General features: G+C 41.2%; 2 protein-coding genes across 2 annotated transcripts; both read right to left on the bottom strand.

Moving 5' to 3' along the window:
- Positions 1–1636: 1636 nt before the first annotated feature.
- Positions 1637–3910, bottom strand: LOC117956591 (TOG array regulator of axonemal microtubules protein 2-like). Its single transcript, XM_034891716.1, has 5 exons — positions 3247–3910; positions 3059–3164; positions 2701–2939; positions 2432–2590; positions 1637–2282 (listed from the first exon to the last, which is right to left on the bottom strand). Exons 1-5 carry the CDS (start codon positions 3741–3743, stop codon positions 2156–2158), a joined length of 1128 nt encoding a protein of 375 aa, XP_034747607.1. The 5' UTR covers positions 3744–3910; the 3' UTR covers positions 1637–2155.
- Positions 3911–7990: 4080 nt separating this feature from the next.
- On the bottom strand, positions 7991–12828 carry pef1 (penta-EF-hand domain containing 1). The gene is made up of 5 exons (XM_034891722.1): positions 12576–12828; positions 11472–11727; positions 9854–10009; positions 9144–9287; positions 7991–8360 (listed from the first exon to the last, which is right to left on the bottom strand). Exons 1-5 carry the CDS (start codon positions 12594–12596, stop codon positions 8131–8133), a joined length of 807 nt encoding a protein of 268 aa, XP_034747613.1. The 5' UTR covers positions 12597–12828; the 3' UTR covers positions 7991–8130.
- Between the last annotated feature and the right edge of the window lie 5262 nt (positions 12829–18090).

Raw genomic sequence — 18090 nt, 5'->3', positions numbered from 1 at the left:
GGACCCCCCCCACTACACATATATTGTGTCAAATTTGGTTGCATATTAAACTGGGCCTACAATAATGTGTGGGCTACCTAAAGCATTTAGACATAGCTTTTTAGTGCAAAAAATACTACTATGTTAAACAGTAATTGTTGGTATTTTATGAATTATGTTTTATTGTTAAACATGCATGTAGCAGGGACTGAACTAACTGTATCTGTGCCTTAGTGAGGACCTTAACTGAAGGTTAGTTCAGTGGGTTTGTTTCTCACAATACGGCTGATTTATTTTGATAAGAATGAGTGTTGGGCAAGTTACTTTTAAAAAGTAATTAGTTACAGTTACTAGTTAATTCTTCCAAAAAGTAACTTAATTTGATACTCTGTTACAAATGACAAAAGTAACTAGTTACTTCAGAAAGTAACTAATACGTTACTTCCAAAGTAAATGTTTAAATGCTCAAATGTGAGCCCGCCTCAACCCCTCTTCAACATACATAAAATACATCTGAATATTATAATGAAATGGACACTTAATACAATACATTATTAACAGAAACTGTACACAGATCTAATCTCTTTTATGTTGCTGTGGGAGAAAGTGAGACTAGCCTCCAATCAGATGCCTTGTATGTAGATATTATGTCAAGTGGATCCATACAAATAACAACACAGATGTTTTGGAACTTTTGATATTTATTGCCCCTCAACAGGCCACAACTGGGCAAAATTAAATAAGGCTTGTTAAGCACTATAGCAAAAATAAATAACAAATATTTACACTGTGTGTGTGTGTGTGTCATAACCCCACATCTGTCTCTCGTTGACTGACTCGCTTGTGTTGTTCGGTGTGTGTCCGACTATGCGTGCTTTCAACTCTACTTCTGATTGGCCGACCATGAAACATTACTCTAACTCAGCCAATCGTCAGCATTTATGGGCTTGTCTTGTGCACGGCCCACTGACCAAGGAAAGAAAAAAGTCTTTGCCTCTCGGCTCAGAGATCAAGTTAGGATTGTTAAGGAAGACTGTAGTACTGGTAGAGGAACCTGGGTAGCAGGTCATCTTTATGCAGTTGACACATCCTCTCAAAGCCGAAGGTATAGTGAATTGTGATCGTGAATTGTGTGGGACACTTCTAGTTTGTAGGTCCCCCGTAAACACGTAAATGCCAGTGAAACTACCGGTATTACTTAGCCGAAGCTGTGGTATCATATTATCAATATCATACGTAGGTGTAATAAAAATGAAAAAATTGTAGTATATAATATCATCAAAATAATGATATGATAATATCATGAAAAAGTGGATTTATGTCAGTAATTCCAGTCAAAAAGTGAAATTTGCATATTATATTCATTCATCACACACAGACTGATATATTTCAAATGTTCATTTACTTTAATTGTGATGGTCATAACTGACAACTACTAAAAATCCCAAATTCTGTAGCTTCGAAAATTCTTGCCTGTCTATCGCAGACAGACGCATGTCCTAGACCAGGGTTCTTTCGTGTTTTTTTAGGCCAAGGACTCCTTAGCTGATGGAGATGGATCCAGAGATGGAGCAGATACCCTCTACTTCATATAGACGGATGGATATTTATGTTATTTATACATCACATATATTGTGTAACATTTGACAACTATTGAAAACAGCCAGTTTTTTAATAGTATTTTAATTAGCCTACTGTAATCAGAATCCCTTTTCTATTTAGCCTATGCACTGTGAAACACTTCACTTTACACTTCATGTGTTATGTGTGATAGGAAAGGTCCTTCAAATTAGCCCTTTTCTCTTGATTTGCCTTTTTATATCTTGTTTAGGTATTTAATAGAAGTGTTAAAACATTAGGCTGCGTCCAGTTATTCCTATTAACATACATAAGGTGACCCTCCCCGGTAAATTCTCTATCATGTAAGGGGTCCTTGGCTGAAAAAAGATTGAGAACCTGTGATCCTAATCTGCATATCTTTACGACTGTGGGAGGAAACCGGAGCACCCGGAGAAAACCCACACTGGCACAGGGAGAACATGCAAACTCCACACAGAAAGGCCGAATACTTACAACAACCTTCCTGTGAGGTAACAGAGCTGACCCCTGCACCTCCGGACCAGCCTAAAGCCTGATGTTGTCCAGATGTCCTCCAGTCTTTCCATCGCCGCCGCTTCTACTGCCCCAACTTCTGCAAGATCTTATCCAAGGGACGCCTGTCTTTCACTGGGATGGTCCTTTCCCACTGGGCCGCAAACCCCTTCTGGTGGGCGAGTCCTTTGAGAATCTTTTGTCCGTAGTACCTGTGCAGAGTGTCTTTCACATTTAGTAATTTTGTTGATAAGCACAATGCCCAGAGGGCTATGAGATTCTGAATGAAGATTAAAAAAATCTAACCAAATTATTCACAGGAACCACAAACCACAAGACCATGCAAGACTTGTTAACCCACCTGACGTCTGGGGAAGCATCCACCGCCATCTTACTGACAGCAATAAGGAAACTCTGTGTGAAGGTCTTCCCTGCTGTCAGGATCTGCTCCTCTCCGAGGATGTCCGCCAGCTGGTGGAGGTGCTGGGCTGTGCAGCCCCTCACTGCAGCACAACGGTGGCTGAAGAAGGGACAAAAAAAACGGAGAACGTTGAATATGATTCATTTAATTTACTTTAAATGCTGTTGTTATATTTCCTACTAAAGTCTGATCACATCCTCTCCTCTTACCTCAACCCTGTGTTGAGGAGAACACTTATCACTCTGCTGGTGCTGCAGCTCTCCACCAGCGCATCCAGGGCGAGGTTAGCCTGCTGGTGAATGAAGGCGTTGGTTGTCTGTGCCAACTTCAGCAGCAGGACGTGGCCTGTCCACTGTGCCTCCTTGTCCATGGCCTTACCCAGTTGGGTATGGAGCTCTGCTAGGGTGCTCATTGCAGAACAGGCCACAGCAGAGCGCAGGTTTTTCACCTAGATAGTAAAAAAGAGTCAATACCCCTGTGTAAACAGTATAGGTACAAGTACATGTACAAGTAGGCAAATGAGAAGTGAATGGAACAAAGAAACAAAGAGGAAAATGTCTGCAATACCGCTTCTGTGAGGACCAGGCAGACTTCATGGAGTTGGGTCTGCAGGTGTTCTGGATGGTGTCGTGCCAGAGCTCGAACAGATTTCAGTCCTTTCATGTTCTCCTCCCTGTGTTTTGAAGACAACTGTGTTAATCATTGATTTAGAACCAACAGCAGACTGCTGTGGCCCTGTAATGTGGATGTCCTACCAGTTATCTGTGGTCAGCTGCGTGAAGCACAGGGACAGGCTCTTTTCAGGATCAACCAAAGGCCGGAGGTCTTCTATTGGGGGACATTTTGTGTCACTGCGAGGTCCTTTTCTGCTGGGCGGGGCAGCTTCTAATGGTGATGCTGGAGACTTGGGTGGCACCGCCAGGGTCCCGCTGCAAGGTCCTTTTCTGCTGGGCGGGGCAGCTTCTGAGGTTGGTGTTGGAGACTTGGGTGACACCGCAAGGGTCCCACGGGGAGGTCCTTTTCTGTGGGCTGGGGCGGGTTCTGAAGGTGGTACTGGAACTCTGGGCGCCACCGCTGGTGTCCCATGATGAAGTCCGCTTCTGTCGGGCGGGGCAGCTTCTGATGGCGGTGCTGCAGACTTAGGTGCTACCACCAGGAACCCACAGCGAGGGCCTTTTCTGTGGGCTGGGGCAGCTTCTGAAGGTGGTGCTGGAACCTTGGGTGCCATCGCCAGGGTCCCAGGGTGAGGCATGTTTTTGTTGGGCGGGACAGCTTCTGATGGACGTGATGTAAACCTGGATGCCAACTTTGGGATCCTACTCGGAGCTGTTGATGGTTCAGGGGAAGGACGGTGCCAAAAGTCCAATTTTTTTATTGTCTCCACAAATCTGTCTAGTGTCGCCTCTGATGACTGGAGCTTGCACCCATCAGCGACCTCCTTGGCTGTTCAGATTACCAACAAAAAAAGTCTTGAACACTCAAATTTACACTTTACTGTAATCACAATCTTCGCCGATTTCAATTCAGGTTCAAATAAAGAACACTCAACAATATTAACATACCTGCGCCACCAAATTTCATTGTAATCAACGGGAGACGAGATGGTCTCCTGGTTGCTCTGGCAGGAGGAGATGGAGGAGGAGTAGGGCTGAAAAAGTTAATGTTTGAAATGGTCCTCAGCTCAGTGGGAGTGGGCATGTCCACAGAGCTGAGGGAAGCCTCTGTACGTGGGCTCTTTTTGGCAGCTGTCCGCCCAGCCATCTTAATGTCCAGACGCAGCTTCTTCTTATAGCAAAGCTCCTCTTCTACCAATGTCTGGTTGGTCCTGACGTTGGACTTCTGAACTATTTTATCTTTTTTTAAAATTGGCCTAAGTCTTCTCCCATGTGGAGAGGATTCAGGCTGAGGTGAGGGGAGGGTATCCTGCTTGATAGAAATTCCCATTCTCTTCCTCATCAAATCAATTTTGGTATTCTGGGAGTTGTACAGTTTCTCCGCTCGATGAAGGAGTGAGAGAAACTCAGCCCTTTCCGCTCTCTCAATGTCCAGGATCCTGGACTGACCATAGTCACAGTTTCTCCTGTGGCTCTCCGAGGACTGTAAAAATAATGATATTTTTGTATTATTGAATTATTTTTAACTCAATTGTTCAATTGTATTCATATTATAAATTTTTGGACTTAACCCTCATGATCCTTGGGTCAAATTTGACTTGTTTTCCGTTAATTATTTATTTATTTTTGTCACAAAAAATGGGTCGTCGAAATAAGCGCTAAAAATGTCCACATTAAAAAACAGTCATCCACAACATTGAAAAAAAGTGACAATAATGTTGGAAAAAGTGACCAAAACATTTTTGTTTTTTTCATGATTGATGGGAAGACTACACAAGGGTTAATATACTCATATTTTGGACATAGTATGATTTGAAAATGTCTCGCTATTAATTTCCCGATCAATGTATCTTTCTTTCAACAGAAGGAGGTTACTTACATCGCTGTCTTTGTTGTAATTCCTCTTCATCTTGTACGGTTGCAGGAAGGTCTTCAATCTCTCAAAAATACCTGTGAGTGTAGGGAAAATGCAACTGTCTCATCACAAACTCTATCACTGACTGGATGAGAATTCTCTAATTCCTACATAAACATCTTCTAAGTGATGCCACTCTAGAACCATGGAATACCAGATGGATTCCATTTGCAATTGTGATGTTTTGTAAAGATTCCATTCTTTTTTTTAATTCCAAGCATTGTTGATATTTAAAAAATAACACAACTTGACAATCATGATATAATTTTAATCTTGGCACACATTTACCCGTTTATCTATATTTTTCCCAAATAACATTTCCATATTGGGGAATGTTTTTCAACTCAAGTCACATAGTGTGTTGTTTAATGACTTATACTACTTTGGAAAAGATAATTCTACATACGGGGCGGCTGTGGCTCAGTGGTAGAGCGGTTGCCTGCCAATCGGAAGGTTGGTGGTTCGATCCCCGCCCTGCAGTCATTGTCAAAGTGTCCTTGGGGAAGACAGTGAACCCCGAGTTGCCCTCGGTGCTGCGCATCGGAGTGTGAATGTGTGTGAATGTTTATCTGATGAGCAGGTGGCACCTTGTACGGCAGCCCCGGCCACAGTGTATGAATGTGTGTGGATGGTGAATGTTTTCTGTAGATGTAAAAGCGCTTTGAGCAGTTGTTAAGACTGGAAAAGCGCTATATAAATACAGCCCATTTACATAAAGTAAATATTAGACATGAGACCTAATTTGTTAATAAGGCATACTGCTTGATTTAAAAAAAAACTTGTAATTATAATGCAGTAGTAATACAGTAATGCAAATAATATCTCGTGATATCTTGTGATACTAATTTATACTTCTCTTATATACCTTTACATTAAACTTTACGTAAAACTTCTAAATACTTCTTCAACCACTAAATCCCGGGCCGCTGGTTAGAGTAATCTTGTAGCAGCTGTGACTAAATGTTTGGGCATGTGTGCATCATTACCTCACGCTATCAGAGGACCATTATCTCTACTAGTTTCTTCTTCCAAAAAGTATCTAAATTAGATACTCAGTTACAAATTATAAAAGTAACTAGTTACTTCAGAAAGTAACTAATGTGTTACTTTCAAGTTCATTTTTAAAGTGTGACCCCACCTCCAGCCCTCTTTAACAGACATAAAATACATGTGTATGTTCAATTTTTTATAATAAATATAAATATTATAATGAAATGGACACTTGATACATTATTAACAGAAACTGTACACAGATCTAATCTCTTTTCATGTTGCTGTGGGACAAAGTGGGACTAGCCTCCAATCAGATGCTGTGTGTAGATATTATGTCAAGTGGATCCATACAAATAACAACATAGTTGTTTTGGAACTTTTGATATTTACTGCCCCTCAACAGCCCACAACTGGGCAAAATTAAATAATCCCTGTTAAGCACTATAGCAAAAATAAATAACAAATATTTACACTATTCGTAGTGCAAATAACATAAGTGGCCTGATGACATTTTTTGGACAGTAACGGTAACGGCGTAATTAAGATGGGAAGAGGAATAAATTAGATTACTTATAACGCCGTTATTCCCATCACTGATAAAAATACTTTGGATTTGTGTTAAGTCGTTTAGATTTTTAAAAAAACAAAATAAACTCTGAGGACCCCCTGTTGAAGATTTCTGCTTTAGATATAATACATCCAAACTCTTATATTAAGTGTAGGGTCTGTATTTTTTTCATTTGTGTGAATGCTTGTCAATGAAGAATATGAACGCATCAAAATGTGATAGAAAAGCATTTATTTGTTTTTGGCATTAAGAACCATTTTGGCATGTTTACTGGCGTGTTTTATCTGTTAAAGTGTCTGGCCCAACAATCACCAGAGATCCCGTTTCACTGAGGGAGGAGCAGCAAATGTAATAGGGAACACTCTTTCTTAGTGCTTTTGGGTCAGTTCTCTTTTGGCCACAGATAATCATTTGTATTTACGGTTGATTGTGGCTTATAGGAGTGCAATGTAGCAAGCATAAAAATACATTCTTTTCTTTTTTTCAAATCACATAGTTACAGCTCTTTAACAGCAATGCCCTGCTAAATATGATAGTAGAATAATTATATATACACTGCAAACGTTTGGGGTAACTTACACATTTCCCTATCACTCCATTATAGACAGAACACCAGCTGATCTGTTTGGGGGGCTGATCTTTAATGCCATATCTACATTGCCCATGATCAGCAACCATTCATCCAATGTTCCCAAGGCACATTCTGTTAACTAATCTGATTTCATTTAAAAAAACTAACTGAGAAAACATTGGAGAACCCTTTCGCAATTAATTAAGCACATCTTTCTACTTTGGACCTGTTGAGTGTGTGTGTGTGTGTCTGTGTGCATATATATGTTGCCCTATTTGGCTTAATTACACACATTACAATGCAAAGCAATGTGCAATACAATGCGCAACCATTGCATGGAAATACAGTCTGGCGATGCGGAATATTCCTGAAATACATATAGAATATAAAAGGCTAATTTTCCAACGGCACTGGATCATGTTAAGGCTCGACGTGAGCAAAATCACAGGGTATGAACTTGCTGGTCAGCATAACTATTGTCATGCAGTCTGGAATTCCACTGTGGGAGAAGGATAATGATCTATCTCTTCTCTTCGTCTTTACACTGATTCAGACCTGACAGATATGTGGTTACAGGGGTGGGCGGGTCAACATTCGGGGAATTAAGCAAATGTGTATATCAGTTAAACTATCAAATACTGGTACTAGTAAACAAGAAACTGTCTGTCACCAAGGCCTATATGGTAAGATTATGAGTGGGACTATACAGCTTCAGTTACCTTCTAAACTATTTCTGATGAAATCCAGTAAGGAGTTACCTTTATAATAGCCACTGAGCTCTATTCTAGTGAATCCAGCTGACATACTGTATACAGAGTACCTACAGGTGTGTGTGTGTGTGTGTGTGTGTGTGTGTGTGTGTGTGGGAGGGGGGGGGGCACTTATGGCAGAGCATTGGAAACTGGGCAAAATATGACCTAAACATGGAATGATACTGTGTGATACCCAGTGCAGAGGGATTGCCAGGTTAAAGGAGGCTCACATGAGCCTGGTGACGGCCCCAGAGAGGAAATCCTCATAGTTAAGGCGGATGTTGCCCGTCATGCTCGTGTCTTTCTCCCTGAAGACCTGCGTCATGGTCTGGAGCTGCGTGCACACCTGGATGAAGCGGTCCAGCTGGATGCCGGGGCGTCCGCCTTGCAAGGTGAAGCGTCGCACCAACGTCTCCGAAAACTGGGGACTCAGGTTGTAGCCCATCTGAGCGAGTGCTGAGGACAGGAGAGGGATAGAGGAAAGAGATCAAGTCATTTTAAGTTCTCTGTGGAAAGTCTTGGGTTTTATTTTGGGCTTCATTTAAAAGAAAAACTAGTCAGAGATCCCATATCCCACTTAAAGGAACACACCGACTTAATGGGCCTTTAGCTTATTCACCGTGTCCCCCAGAGTTAGATAAGTTTATACATACCCTTCTCATCTTCGCACGCGTCGTAACTCTGTCTGAGGCACCCACCGCTAGCCTAGCTTAGCACAGATCCGTATACAAACCGGGAACTATATTCTCAGAAGCCGAAGCACCGCAACTTCTGTTACTTGGGCAGCGTGATTTGCTCGCAGCACACAAGAAGCCTTGTGGTGAGGAGCACAGAGTAACAACGCTGCTCTTCAGGTGTTGCCCTAATCCCTCCACCCAAGTAGCATTGCTTCGGCTTCTGAGAATATAGTTCCCAGTTTGTAAACGGTCATAAGATGGCTGTGTCTCATGTGACCTTGTTATTTGTACATGCTGTGACTATACAAATCACAACATGTAAATAGGAACATGTATTGTACTTATTGGGAGCAGTAGGCTAGTTGTTACACATGGGATCTGTGCTAAGCTAGGCTAGCGGTGGGTGCCTCAAACAGAGTTACAACACGCACGGAGATGAGAAGGCTGTGAATGAACTTATCTAACTCTGGGGGATACAGTGAATAAGCTAAACTCCCATTAAGTCGGCGTGTTTGTGTGTAGCATCTTTAACACACACACAAACACACACTAACAGGGATACCTTGTTGTAGCTCCGTGCCGCTGATGCAGCCTGAGCGGTCTCTGTCATATTGCTGAAAGAGCGCCCTCCACCGCTGCATGTACTCCCACAGTGCTGAGAAGCTGAACAGGTCCATTTGACCCGACCGCGTCTTGTCAAACATGTCTAAGAGGAAATACAAAGCCCAGCACAGTCAGCTAAACTGGACTTTTTCCTTCTGTTGTGTTTCCAGCAAGCCCCATAGTCCACCGTCATGGATTCTCCTTCTATTATTTTAAAGTAGCACACAGGAAAGTCACACATTTGCCATTATGGTAATAGAACAAATTAGTCACTGGCTGACAAACACAACTGGAATGTGCTAGGATACTTACGCTACTAACTGGTAGCAAGGCAAACATGACTCAGTCGTTTTTTAGGGTGACTTCTGGCTGCCTACATTTCTCCTTTTAGAAACACAAGACAATCTATATAGAAGTTTGGGATATTTAGAGGGCTACACATGTAACTACTATTTTGGCCCACCACTCTTTATCAGTTTGTTTTTCCTTATATAACTTCCTCCTCCTCCTCACTGTAGCATGTAGGTCTCTAAAAGTACTTTAAATAGTTAAACATGGTGTCATATTGTGCCTCAAGAAACACTGTCAAAGTATTTATAACCAAATTCGACAACACAGAGCCACCTCACACTGTTGTGCATTTCCTTTGGCTGCAACTGAATGACTCACTGATCATCATGAGGCAGGTCTCGTCGTTAAAAGCCGACCAGTTGGAGTTGACCAGTGCCTGCTTCAGCTCCTTTAGGTTGATGTAGCCACTGCGGTCCGTGTCAACAGTGTGGAACCACTGGTACGCCTCCGGGTTGACACCAGGAGGGATGTTACCTACAGGGAGGAAAAATCCGAATAGTAACAGGATGGGGAAGAAAGACGGGGTGGCTCAGACTGACTTAGAAGATCCCATCTCTAGAACCAAACTTGGAAATGAAGCAGCTGCCTCGTTCCAATGCAAACCAATTACTTATTTCTCTAGATATGAGGAAACACGCTGCTGTTGTCTGACAGTCTGTTGAAACTGCGCTGGCTCTCTTGAGCAAAAACTTGATCATAAAAACTAATAATACAACTGTGTTTGACTCAACTTTTTATTGTCTGTGTTTAGAAGGCGCTGGTTTGGAAGACGGTACGGGATATAATGACATGAATATACTTTAAATAGAATAATAATATGCCAAATACGCCAAATACGTACACGTTATATGCTGTTAGTAGATAACGTATTGAGTATTTTTTTACTTGCTGGAATAAGGTGTAGGTAAGAGAAAAATACATTACAATTGGATGAGATTATACCAACAACATTTTTTATCAAGAGAGACATACCTGTTGTAAAAAAAACAGCAACATTTCACTAACCAATTTGTTTCATTGCATTCTGTATAATTTTCCAATAAGGGAAAAACAGGTAAATTCCAGAATAATGTAGTAATTGTGTTAAAGTTGTGAAACCAGTTTGCATTTAAGAATGTAAACTTAGTTATACATGCTCAGTGTTTTCTAAGGCCCAGGTTCTGGGTTGAGAAAAAGTCACCTCAGTAAGAGATTGGGTCAGGGCAAGAGGCCATTACCTGAACACATGGAGGAAGAGAAAGGCTGTGAAAATATGGAATGAGACAAGGGAAGGAGTGGAAGGAGTGGAAGGAGGGACGGTTGTCAGAAAAACTAATGGGGAGAGAGGGACAGATGACACTACAGGCCTGACCCTGATGGATTATGTCCCTGTGGGGAGGGGTACCGTTCATGTTCTGATTTAGGCTTAGCTGCTACAGGAAACAGTAATCACACATACACACACACACACACACACACACACACACACACACACACACACATATATATATATATATATATATATATACACACACACACACACACACACACACACACACACACACACACACACACACACACACACACACACACACACACACACACACATATATATATATATATATATATATATATATACACACACACACACACACACGTCTGTCTTTACCCATTTGTCTCTCACTCTATTTAGCCCTCACTCAGTATTACCAGAGTCATCACTCCCGCAGTGTAATCCTGCTGAGGGGCACAAACTGAACCCTGTCTCTACATGACTGTCAGGGAACGTTAGTCATTTTCTATCCATCATCCCACCAGAGAGTGAGAGAGGGAGAGAGAAGCAACGAAATGGAAGGGGAATTGAAGTCTGCAGTCTCCTCATGTTCACAATATGCCTTTTTAACTCCCCCAGGCAGAGGTACCACAGAAGCAGGCTCCAGTCTCAGCCTTTAGTTACCTGCAGGGGCGTGTTGTCCATATTGTCCTCCATGTGGTTGTCCCCCATAACCCCCGTAATGCCCGGCGGGGGCACCCCCTGGTCCTTGCCCATACTGCCCTCGTGGTTGCCCTGGGGCTCCGTATGCACCATAAGGACCTCCTGGTTGGTGTGTTGCACCTCCGTATGGACCTGAGGGGGTAGGCCCGTAGGGGCCGCTGCCTCCCCCGTATGCAGATCCCGGTGGTGGCTGACGTCCTCCTCCTCCGGGATAGCCCTGCAGGGATAGACCAGACACTGACTCCCTGTATGACACGTGCAAAAAATAGACAGGCTGTGTGTGGCTCAATGAGCCTAACATCGCCTTCTCTCGTGATGACCATTAACAACTAAAAGTATTAGAGTTTGAGTAACTCTGTTTATTTATACTCTGTTGACATTTTTTTTTTTTTACACCTGCACACTTATCTGGCAGATAGGGATACAATTGGTATGTAATTAGTCTATCAAATATCATACACTGTGTTGCATATGAAGCTACCCAGGATAGAAAGTAGGCAGAATTAGCGGTCAATTCAACACATTAGTGCATCAGTAATGATACAATAATATTTGTTTTATATCTCTACATGAGCCACTCTGGAGGGGGGCATTCCCAGCACCTTAACTTTTTAAACTTCATCATTTTGGCTGACAATACTACTTTTTCAATACTACTTTTACTAGGATCTGAATACCTCTTCCACCACTCAAAGTACACGTTACAGCGAGAGTTTGCTCAGGAAAAAAATACAAAATGAAAGACGGGAATACTATAACAGCTAACTAATTATTTAACAATTCCCTCTAACAAGATTAGCGCAATTTACATAAAATGTATAGCGTTCCACAAACACTGTGCAACGTAGGATTCTGAATGTTATTATCAAGTACTAACAGTTGCCATTGTTCAACTGCTTACCATAGCAAGCAAATGAATGGCTAACGTTAGCTAGCTACGTGTGAATATGTCACAACCCGTTAGTTACGTTATATCAAGGCAATACAACAGATAGTACAGTTATTTAACAATATTAACATATTGTAATCAACATAGACAACATGCAAAATGCAGTATTTCGATACCTGGCCGTAGTGGAAACTCATGTTTAACAGACTTTACTTCCTCCAACAAGGCAGCCGTCGAGGCGGATACAGCACCGCCCGGCTTGTGAGTTTTTTTTTTTCTTTATTGCATGACGGTGGGGGAAGACTCATGAATATTTATTAGGGAACTCATCCCTGAATGGCTAGTACTCGTTGCCTGCTCTGGTTGGGTTGGTTAGGTTTAGGCAAGAGGCGGGTTATGCTTCGGCAAGAGGAATGGGATTGGTTATGGTTAGGGTAAAAATGTCTGGGCGAGCCAATCACGGATGTGTCTTCCCCTTCCATCCTGTAAGGAAAAACAACAACAACAAAAAACGCCCCCGGATCAAGGTGCATGTCAGGGTGTGTCACAACCGCACCCCTCTTACCACTTACCCTGCTCTCCCTGCTCCTGATTGGACAGTAGAGTGGAAAAGTGATGACATCAAAACAAATAAGTATGAATCATTATGCCCAGCACTCTCTGATGTTAGTCACTCACAGTGTCATCCTATTAGATACTGGTTTTACTGGAAAACTATGTGAGGTTTGTTTGACTTTATAATAATTTAGGAATTTATTTTTAATTGTATTTAGATCTAATAATACTACAGCTAATCAATGGAAAATGCACTGTTGTATGGGACCCATATTCATTTATTTTATCTTATCTTTTTATTTTTACAAAAAAAGGTGGAGTTTGTCCTTTCCCATACCATATATGCGCACATATATGCACAGTCAAAAACTCTTAAAGGGATAGTTCGGATTTGTTTTGTACAGAGAACCAAAGTCAAGCCCTTCTACATCCGGTCCATGTGACCTATCTTTCAAAAAAAATAAGAGCAAGAGTGAAGGGGCAGAGGCAAATTAATTTTTGATCCTGTTGGAATTGAGCCATGGATTTCAAATATGATGTTCGTCAATTTAAAAGATTATTTTTCAACCGAAGAAAGTCTCAGTTTATTGTTAAACTGTTGAAGTATAAGACTGTGAAAATATATAATTAGAAAGACGGCAGACTTCAGTGTCCCATGAATGACGATTCATATAAAGTAGGCCTACGTTTTAAGCTCTTGTGCAAACAGCTGTGAAGAAAGTGATGTGCAATTGATGAGCTTTTGTCATTGTGGCCTCCATGTTATCACACATCTGATGCTCTAGACCACACCCAACAGTTGGTGGCAGTAATGCAACAAGTTTTAATGCCAAATGCCAATATAAGTGAAGAAGAAGAACACGCATGCCGACCATGTGAACGCTGGCAGGCGGGAAAACGGGCGGTCCCTGATATAGTCCCTGAGAAGGGGGGGAGTGGGCGTCCATTAAGCGTAGCTCCTATGCCGCCATTTTAATGCTACCAAGCAGTCACCCGCCGTTAGCATTCCATTGACTGCCATTCATTTTGCCGCCACTTTGACAGTTAACAAGTTTTAATCTGAAGTGTTTACAGACTCTATTTGTCCATTGTTTATTTCTAAGAAACACAATGATATAATGTATAAAAGGCTCCCTTACCTTGTAGCTCATGTTATGGGTCCAAGGAAGATGGTTTGGAAAAATAGGCTAACGATTGTGTTATTACCAGGCGAGTTGCTGTCGCATCGTCAACAAGTCCCTGTACTGACAGGAGAAGCACGCAGACAGTTTGGACTTCCATTAGCTGTTTAGGTTTAATTACTAATGTTAACTAGCATTTAGTTAGCATTAACTGGGGGCTGTGGCTCAGTGGTAGAGTGGTTGCCTGCCAATCGGAAGGTTGATGGTTTGATCCCCGCCCCTGCAGTCATTGTCAAAGTGTCCTTGGGCAAGACACTGAACCCCGAGTTGCCCCCGGTGCTGCGCATCGGAGTGTGAATGTGTGTGAATGTTTATCTGATGAGCAGGTGGCACCTTGTACGGCAGCCTCGGCTACAGTGTATGAATGTGTGTGAATGGTGAATGTTTCCTGTAGATGTAAAAGTGCTTTGAGCGCTTTGTTAAGACTGGAAAAGCGCTATATAAATACAGCACATTTACATTAATGCCGTAAATGAGCGGTCAGGGTGCCCAGATAGCTCAGCTGGTAGAGCGACCGTCCTTATATAGAGGTTTACTCCTCGATACTCCCCTTTCATTTCTTCAGCTGGCTATAAATGCCCAAAAGATATCTAAAAAAAACCAAAGTGGTCAAATGATAAAAACCTACGGCTAACTGAGACCTTCTTCAGTTGAAAAATTATCTTTTAAAAACAATTTAGAATAGGAAAATAAATAAGAGTCTTGGAAAGAGTGTACCATGTTTATTTTTGTAATCTTGTTCTTGTGTGTGAAGATCCTTATCCCTCCAAAATCAAATGTACGTTAACATCAGGGTTACGACAACAACATCCAGAAATCAGCAAACTATATGTATGGCTAAAATTGATACTTTAACAGTTAACATTTTGCAATTGAATGCAACAAACGTGGTCACAAACATTGTTTTCGACCCTATGAACTTACTGTTGGACACACCTCGGCATGAAACGAGACGGCATGACATGGGACGCTGCAGGCCGCAGCCATACAGTCTTGGCTTTATTGGGCAAGTAAGGTATACAGGTGAAACTCAAAAGAATTAGCATATGGTGCAAAAGTTCATTTATATCAGTAATTCAAATTAAAAGGTGAAACTAATATATTATATAGACTCATTACATGCAAAGTGAGATATATCAAGCCTTTTTTTGATAACATTTTGATGATTATGGCGTACAGCTTATGAAAACCCCAAATTCAAAATCGCAGGAAATTAGCATACTACATGAAATCAATAAAAAAAGGATTTTAAAGACAGAAATGTCTCTGATAAGTATAATCATGCATGTGTACTAATTACTTTGTTTGGGCCCCTTACTGCCTCAATGCGGCGTGGCATGGATGCTATCAGCCTGTGGCCCTGCTGAGGGATTATGGAAGACCAGGATGCTACAATAGCGGTCTTCAGCTCTTCTGCATTGTTCGGTCTCATGTCTTTCGTCTTTCTCTTGGCAATGCCCTATAGATTCTCTATGGGTTTCAGGTCAGGAGAGTTTCCCACAGTAATCCCATGGTCATTGAACCAGGTTTTGGTACTTTTGGCCGTGTGGGCAGGTGCCAAGTCCTGCTGAAAAATGAAGTCAGCATGTCAATAAAGCTTGTCTGCTGAAGGAAGCATAAAGTACTCTAAAATGTCCTGGTAGACGGCTGCGCTGACTCTGGACTTAATAAAGCCCAGTGGACCAACACCAGCAGAGGACATGTCTCCCTAAACCAGACTGTGGAAACTTCACACCGGACTTCAAGCATCTTGGATTGTGTGCCTCTCCATTCTTCCTCCAGACTCTGGGACCTTGGTTTCCAAATGAGATGGAAAGTTTGCTTACATCAGAAAAGAGGACTTTGGACCACTGAGACACAGACCAGTTCTTTTTTTCTTCAGCCCAGGTAAGACGCTTCCGACGTTGTTTGTAGTTCAGGAGCGGCTTGACAAGAGGAACACGACATTTGAACCCCGTGTCCAGGACCCGTCTGTGTGTGGTGGCTCTTGATGCAGTAACTCCAGCCTCAGTCCACTCCTTGTGAAGCTCCCCCACACTTTTGAATGGCCTTTTCCTGACAATCCTCTCCAGGCTACGGTCATCCTGCTGCTTGTGCTCCTTTTTCTTCCACACTTTTCCCTTCCATTTAACTTTCTATTAATGTGCTGTGATATGGCACTTTGAGAACATCCAACTTTGCAAATACCTTTTGAGGCTTTCCCTCCTTGTAGACGGTGTCAATGATGTTTTTTTGCACAACTGTCAGGTCACCAGTCTTCCCCAAGATTGTGAATTCCACTGCACCAGACTGAGAGACCAATTAAAGGCTCAGGAACCCTTTGCAGGTGTTTTGGATTAATTAGCTGATTAGAGTGTGATACTTTGAGCCTACAATACTGAACTTTTGCATCATATGCTAATTTTCTGAGATTTTTAATTTGGGATTTTCATAAAGTGTACGCCATAATCCTCAAAACGATATCAAATAAAGGCTTGAAATATCTCAATTTGCATGTAATGAGTCTATATAATATATTAGTTTCAACTTTTAAGTTGAATTACTAAAATTAATTAACTTTTGCACCATATGCTAATTTTATGAGTTTCACCTGTATGTACAGACACAAGGAATTATTATTATTATTATTTATTTTTTTAAAGTTTCTCTCTGTTTACACACAGTTTGGGGAACAATTTACAGTAAGAAAGAAATACAGATAAAAGCTGGGACAACAAAGCTGAACAAAGATAGGGGAAAAGTAAGCATTTAACTATATAGCCCACAAAAATAGTCAAATTCCTTGTATGTGTACACATATGCAGAATACTCACGTATGATAATTGTAAAAGGTTTTTCAAAAAGAACAAAGAACACGTGCACAGGCATATTTTAACAATAAAAAACTTTATAGATCAGAACAATACATACAGAAAAATAAAAAATAATTCTGGAAATTATTTTTGAAAGAAATACAAGATGTGTGGACATAAAAACACATTTTGTATAATATGTCAGTGGTATGAATGTTGCATACCTTTATTAAGCAATTCTGACCATGACAACTTTTGAAAAATAAAGAGAATTTTCTTTATATTGCATATCTGATCAAAAATACCCTGAAGTGCCGATTACTGTGTCAACCCTAAAGAAAGTGCTTTTTGTGCATTATTTTGTTTTTTTCAATGGGGGGCAGTGGGTGTGTTCAGGAAAAGAATATCATTCATTCACATTTATCATACAGTAAAGTTAAAAGTAACATTACTTTACAATAAAAACGGGCCTACCTCAGTTTAAAAACTGGTTTTCAGCAGGTTCCTGTTCTAAAACATAAAACGTTGAACGGGATTACAGCACGTCGCGACAGACATTTGTACAGGACATTGATAGAGACTGGACAACAAAAAAAAAACAATACAGTTACATAAGGACAAAGACATTCATACAAGACATCAGCTGGGCTAGACAAATACGGACGGTGCAAACAAGGCTTGGACAACACATGAGCAATTAATGTGTGCAAGTGTAACTGTAGAGAAGGAGCTGTTTGTATGCCTTTTTGAAATATGTGATGGATGATAGTGTTCTGATGTGATGCGGAATGTCATTCCAAATGTTGGTGTATGTATAGAAAAAAGATTTCTGACTAAAGTTGTTTTTACATGAAGGAACTAGAATAAGTGCCTGTGAGACTGACCTAGTGGGGCATCCTGTACTCACGTGTGTCGGATGAAGTGCAGCAAGTGCTGGTAAGGTGGCATTTTGAATCTGAAAATAAAATGCAATAGCGTGGATGTTTATTACGTTTTTATGTAAGTCAAAGCCTAAGAACGTGAAAGTGCAAGGCAATGGTGAGACCACTATGAAAGGTTACTGTGGATCTTGAGAGCTTGAGAGAGAAAAGTAAGGAAGCCAAATTAATTGTTTGAGAAAGAATGTGTTTGAAAAGGTTAAAAGTGATTTAAACGTTGTGAAC

The sequence above is a fragment of the Etheostoma cragini genome, chromosome 14, assembly GCF_013103735.1.
Source record: "Etheostoma cragini isolate CJK2018 chromosome 14, CSU_Ecrag_1.0, whole genome shotgun sequence".
NCBI classification, from domain to species: Eukaryota; Metazoa; Chordata; class Actinopteri; order Perciformes; family Percidae; genus Etheostoma; species Etheostoma cragini.
This window is presented reverse-complemented; position numbering and strand designations above follow the sequence as displayed.